Genomic DNA, 6,344 nt, shown 5'->3' on the forward strand with positions numbered 1-6,344 from the left:
TTTCTGTTGATTTTTTTGTTTTATTTATCTGCCCCTTCTTCTTTGTTTTATTTTATTGTCTTTGTCTTCTCTAAATTCTTATTCTTCAACATCTTCTACTATTCTTCTTTTGGTTTTATTAGCCGTTTTTATCTTCTGCTTTTTACTTCTTCTTGATCATTTTTGTCCTATCCAAACATTTTTTCTTTCTAATTTTTGTTTGTCTTTTTCGCATCTTTACTTTCTTCTTTTTTATTTTCTTTTTCATCGTCGGATTTTCATCTTCTTATACTTTATTTTCTTCATCTACCATTTTTGTTCTTCTTTTTCTTTCAGTTTTCTTCTTCAACTTTGAGTTCTTCATCTCCTTATCATTTTTCTTCTTCACTATTTTGTGTTACCCATCTTGATCTTATCGTTCATGGTCTAGGACTTTTTGTTCATTTGTTCCTCATTTTTTTTACGTTTTCGTTAACTCTATGTTCTTCTATATGTTTCAATTTATTTTTTTCTCTTCTTTTTCTACTTTGTTTTTCCCTTTTTTTCTTTCTCTGTTTTCTTTTTCGAATTTTTCCTCTGCGTCCTGCTAGTGTATTTGGCTTCTCTTACATTATTCCAAAAATAAACAGAATTCAGAAAGCCATACTTAAAACAAAAAAAAAAAACAAAAGACTTAAAACCTGTTCATTAGACAATGAAAATGTTTTATGATATGTTGACATGGTTTTAATCACGTTAAGTACGGAAGAATAACTGAAAACACAAAACAACAACATATAATCGAGGAACACTACTACTGGTACTGAAAAACGGAAAAAACAATAGAAAAAACGGAAAAAAGATTTATAAAAAATAAAGATGGTAACAATACATCGAAAAACCGACCAATGTAGAAACCAAACCACAATTGAGCTTAAGATACATTTAAAAAAGTAATATATTTATATATAGCTCTCAACTTAAGCTAAGATTTCCCACATCACATGTATATTTTTTTCTAGATAATCTTGCTCAACAGATAATTCGATTGAAATTATCTTAATATTATCAAAATAACTAAAATTGGCAGCAAAATTGTTATACAAACTACGAAAATAAATAAATTAGTTAAGGATATTCAAAAAAGATTTTATTAACGAATAAAGGGGAATTAATTATCAAGATTGAATGAGAGACCTTATAGCGAAAAATTTACTTCGCATATATTATATATGATATGATTTTAAATGTTTTTTTGATTAAATTCCAATTTTTAAATTTTTGTTATTTTCTATTTTAAATATTTTTTGATTAAATTTCGATTTTTAATATTTTTTATTAAATTTAAATGTTTGTTTATTAAATTTTGATTTTTAACAATTTTTTATTAATTTATGATTTTTAATATTTTATTTAATTTACGATTTTTAATAATTTTTTAATTAATTTACGATTTTTAATAATTTTTTATTAAATTTAATTTTAAAAAATATAAGGAGGGGTAAAAGGTAATTAACCACCCTAAAAATGAATGAAAGAGCTTTAGCTCAAAATTTTATATTGCTTATAATATATATGATGTAAATCAATTAATTCAAAATATATCAGCGTAAGTTAAATCTAAGTTATAAAGTATAATGCAATATTAATATTAAAAATATTTAACGTATTTGGGGTATTTACACATAACCAACCAAAGTACCAAACAATGTCTTTGAGTTTAAAAGACTTAACGTCATAATTGATCTTTTTCCTCTTATCACCAACCAAACAATTCTCTGGAAACAGAAATCCCTAAAATTCACTTCAAACAAAAATGGCAGAAACCGCCGAAACAATCAACACCACCGTCTCACCGCCGCCGGAATCCGAGGGCTCCACCACCACATTGCCTTCCGCGACGGCAGACCACACATCTGAGGAAACCTCAAAATCCGTAGATCTGAAGAAAGAAGAACCCGTCGCTACAGAAACTAAATCATCAGGAGGAGGAGGAGGCTTCTCGCTTCGCATTTGGCCGCCGACTCAGAAAACTCGCGACGCCGTCTTGAACCGCCTGATCGAGACGTTATCCACCGAATCAATCCTCTCCAAGAGATACGGAACGCTCACCGCCGACGAGGCGTCCTCCGTCGCGAGATCCATCGAGGAGGAAGCATACGGCGTCGCATCGAACGCCGTGTCGAGCGACGACGATGGGATCAAGATCCTTGAGGTTTACTCCAAGGAGATTAGCAAGCGGATGCTTGATTCCGTGAAGGATCGATCTGCTGCGTCCAACGCCGGAAATGTAACGGATTCGACGGAGGATGCGAAGACCGAGGTTTCGAAAGACGATGATGCTCCTGAATCAGTGAAGAGTGAGGCTTAAAAAGATTTGGTGTTGTTACTCTCTCTTCTTCGTTTTATCCTCATCTTCTATTAATCTACTACCTTTTAGGGTTTGCTTTTTTCGCTAGATTCATATGTGATTCTCAGAAATTTATGATGAACGAGATCTGTTTATTGTAATGACTTGTGTGGATTTGGTATTACCTATTTGAAGATGTTTCTTCTTCTTCTTCTTCCTAATATGAATTGTCTTCGTTTCGTTTGGTTGCTTTGGGTTCTGTCTTAATGATACTTAACAATAATGCAATTAGCGATAATCATCTTTGCAGGTAAATTCTTTTCCTTTTGTGTTAATGTATATTCAATACTGTCAAATCGTTGGAATTGTTTTGTTCGATGCTTACTCAACCACATCATTTGCTCTGGCTGCATTTGTGGATAGTATCATTGGGGTTTATGTCTTTGTGGCGAATTGTTCTGCCTTCTCTTTTATGTGTATTGTTTGGATTGTTTTGCTCGATGCTTGCTCATCCACATCATTTGCTTTGGCTGCATTCGTTGTGTACTTGTGGTTAATATCATTGGGTTATGTATTTGTGAACGTTGGAGAGATGTATTTAGTTTACTTTCTTGTTCAATTTCTATCAACACATTTGCGTCTTTGCTTTGGCTTGTGAGTTAGTTGCATGTAACATTGTCTTTTACTTTTTAAATACTGAAGTAGTATTGTCTTTAAACATTGCCTACAAGTTTCTAGTGGGTCTCATTGTCTCTTCTCTCTCTGTTATATATTCATTTATGTTATATTTAAATAATGGCTACTGTTAAACTAAGTTATGAAATGTGTAGATATTCTTAGCTCTTGTGTTGTTGTTGTACATAGAATTAGAGGATTCTTTTTCTTGCTTCTTCTCTTTTTGCTTTGAGTGGTTTACGTTCAATATTGTAACAGTACCTTTTTTTGCTTCTATTCTCTTTCGAAGCGTAGGTGAGTGTATATTGATGATCTCTGCATTTGTTTAATCTCACCATTTCTTTCAACAATTTCAGTCTGCATTTGATTCTATCTCTCTCTAGTCTTCTCTGATTAAGGTTGCAAATTTCAGTTTTTCCCTTATTCGATAGAGTCTTCAAGAATTTCTTCATCAAATCAAGAATCTATATCTCTTGTGTTAAATTTAATAAAATGGTAGTTGCTTGATTGATAAAGTTATGATGTTATTGTTGTGAGTAGAGATATAAGATATTCATATTGGATGGATCAGAATCATAACTCATTTCGCTCCTGTTAAAGACAGTCATACAAGATCCCTTTTAACTGACTGCAACATATCAAATTATAGAATTTCTAACAGACCAAAACCTACCCTATATCTCAAAAGACCACCTATACTTTAACTGAAGATGGTGAATTTACGCAGTTAATAAACAAAAAACAATTACATTTCCAATCTCAGCTTGACATCTTTCAAAAATGTTACTTTTCACACGATTAGTCTGTCCAAAATACATATTGTTATTTCTTACTTGCAAAGTTTCTACTTGCAAAGTGACACAATATATGATAAGTGAAACCACTTAATTATACATTCATCTACTAAAAACGAACACATATAGATTAAACAAAAACAACGAAACAATAAAAGGAAATACTATATCACATATCGCATTCGCCTCTTGAATAACCTCTCTGCTTCAGAGGTAGAGTTTGCATTTACTCTTTCCTAAATCTTGAAAATCCTTTGTGCTTCGAAAGTAGAGTTTGCGTTTCCTGTTGGTTTCTTGCTAAGCCTCTCTGCTTCTTCTTTTTCATTTACTCTAGCAGTCGCTGCAGCAAACCATCCTCGTGGATCCTTCTTTGCGTTATCAGAAGCACAAGAAGTCGAACAAGAAGCATCTCTTAGTTTTTGTTTATCAAACCATTCTCTGAACTCCTTTGCGCTATCAGATTCAGAGGTTGAAGCATCTCTCACTTTTACGTCATCAAACCATCCTCGTGGATCCTTCTTTGCGCTATAAGATACAGAAGTTGAAGAAGAAGCATCTTTTACTTTTTGTTTATCGAACCATTCTCGAAACTCCTTCGTGCTATCAGATTCAGAAGTTGAAGCATGTCTCACTTTTACTTCATCAAACCATTCTCGTGGATCCTTCTTTGCGTTATCAGAAGCAGAACAAGTCGAACGAGAAGCATCTTTTACTTTCTGTTTCTCAAACCATTCTCGAAACTCCTTTGCGCTATCAGATTCAGAAGTTGAATAAGCATCTCTCACTTTTAGGTCATCAAACCATCTTCGTGGATCCTTTGCGCTTGAATAAGAAGCATGATCTCTCGCCTTTTGTCCATATTCTTTCGATTTCCTCGTTTGATCATACGCCATTCTCTTAGAATGATCAGATAACAGAAAAAAAGCATCTGAAACCAGAACAAACGCGCCTTCCGCGCCATGAAACTTGTTCTTGTCTGGATGAAGCAAAAGAGCCAACTTCTTGTACTGTTTCTTCAATTTTCTATCGTCAGCTAAAGGATCTACACCGAGGATTCCATACCAATCGGCTCCGTTGCTCTGGTTTGATGCAGAGATATAAACATCTATTATCGTCATAACTTGTTTCAGACCATCGAGCGCTGGATACATATCTTGAGCCTTGTTAACGAATTTTTTCGCTCCATTGTAATCGTTCTTGGAGAGTTTCCTCTGTGCAATATCCATTGCTCTTCGAGCTTCTTCCTTATTACATTCCATTGTCGCTGAGAAAGTAAAGTTTTATCTTGTCTTCAGAAAACAATCGAGAACCAACAGAGAAGAAATACGTTCAGAGAGGACAGAACCAAAACCCTAGAGAGTAGAGACGAAAACGAAAGAAGAGGGTCTAGGAGAATAATACGACTTGCAAAAATCACTGTGTTAAATAAGCGATTTGCAGATGCTGATTTTCCTTTTTTACGAAAAAGGAAATCGGGAGTCGATAAAAGGAAATTTAGGAAACCAAATCCTTTTCACACGCAACTGTCCGATAAAAGTTTGGTTTTATCAATTTCGGTTCGGGTTAGCCAGTTCAATATCGGTTCTGAAATAAGAAAAAAAAAAACACACCTACTGAAATAAAAAACAACCATTAAATAAAGCAACATTCTAAAACATTACACAAAGCCTCTTCTACCTCAGTTATTCCAAGAGTTCGTTTATCAGTTTGTTCTTTAGAGCCTCTTCTACCTCAGTTAGCGATTCTTTTTTTCCTAGAAGAAACTCTAGTAACCTCTTGTTTGATAACTTGTTCCTCAACTCCATGTCTTTGGCCTTCATTTCCAATATACCTCCTATATCCACAACCGGCTTCCCTTTCTCGTTACCAGCGGTTGGCTTCTTAGCCTTGGCTTTCGCAGCCTTGACACCGATTGGACGTGCCTCCGGAACTTCCTCTTCAAGATTGATGGTCGATGGCTCATCCGAAGACTCACACGTCTTTCTCCTTTTAGCCTTGTCAATATCCTTTGTTAAAGACTCAGAGCACCATTTCTGATCATGGCGTAGCTCGCGCCATGCGTGATCAAGCGTGAACTTGACACCATGATCGTTGAAGAAAATATCATGTGCAGCCTTCATTATATCATTCTCGCTCTGTCCACTTCTTTGATCCTTCAATGCGGCTTCATAACAGCCCACAAATTTGCAGACCTGATCGTTCAGCCTCCCCCAACGTTGCTTGCAAGTACTTTTTGGTTTAGAATTTTCCCCAGTCAGTCCTAGAGTATTATTGAAATACTCTTGTATCCTAAACCAAAAAGCACCGGCTTTTTGCTCATTACCCACCACGGGGTCTTTGCTGGTGTTCAACCACGCAGAGATGAGCACCACGTCCTCCTTCGGTGTCCAAAGCCTCCTTCGGTGTCCACTTCGGTTTCCATCTTCACCAGTTAAGTTTGGATCATCAGAACCCTGGCTACTAAACCGAGGGATTTCTGATGATCCAAGGTCAATTGTTTCAGGAAAAGTGTAAGATTTGTCTTGTTGTGAGGTTAGGAGGTTTACAAATGAAGTAGGTGAATCCAT

General features: G+C 35.2%; 3 protein-coding genes across 3 annotated transcripts; 1 reads left to right on the forward strand and 2 right to left on the reverse strand.

Annotated features, from left to right (window-relative positions):
* Positions 1–1,679: 1,679 nt before the first annotated feature.
* On the forward strand, positions 1,680–2,529 carry LOC18010594 (WPP domain-containing protein 2). The gene has a single exon (XM_006393553.2). It carries the CDS (start codon positions 1,775–1,777, stop codon positions 2,327–2,329), a length of 555 nt encoding a protein of 184 aa, XP_006393615.1. The 5' UTR covers positions 1,680–1,774; the 3' UTR covers positions 2,330–2,529.
* A 1,484-nt stretch (positions 2,530–4,013) lies between these two features.
* Positions 4,014–5,036, reverse strand: LOC18010617 (chaperone protein dnaJ 49). The gene has a single exon (XM_006393554.1). It carries the CDS (start codon positions 5,034–5,036, stop codon positions 4,014–4,016), a length of 1,023 nt encoding a protein of 340 aa, XP_006393616.1.
* Positions 5,037–5,459: 423 nt separating this feature from the next.
* On the reverse strand, positions 5,460–6,344 carry LOC112083059 (glutathione S-transferase T3-like). The gene has a single exon (XM_024150784.1). The coding sequence runs from the start codon at positions 6,342–6,344 to the stop codon at positions 5,460–5,462; it is 885 nt and encodes a 294-aa protein (XP_024006552.1).

Source organism: Eutrema salsugineum, unplaced genomic scaffold (genome assembly GCF_000478725.1).
Source record: "Eutrema salsugineum unplaced genomic scaffold, Eutsalg1_0 scaffold_7, whole genome shotgun sequence".
Lineage (NCBI taxonomy): Eukaryota > Viridiplantae > Streptophyta > Magnoliopsida > Brassicales > Brassicaceae > Eutrema > Eutrema salsugineum.

Bases quoted from the DNA above. Each gene is read 5' to 3' on its own strand.
- LOC18010594 (XM_006393553.2), top strand. From the start codon at position 1,775: ATGGCAGAAACCGCCGAAACAATCAACACCACCGTCTCACCGCCGCCG.
- LOC18010617 (XM_006393554.1), bottom strand. From the start codon at position 5,036: ATGGAATGTAATAAGGAAGAAGCTCGAAGAGCAATGGATATTGCACAG.
- LOC112083059 (XM_024150784.1), bottom strand. From the start codon at position 6,344: ATGGATTCACCTACTTCATTTGTAAACCTCCTAACCTCACAACAAGAC.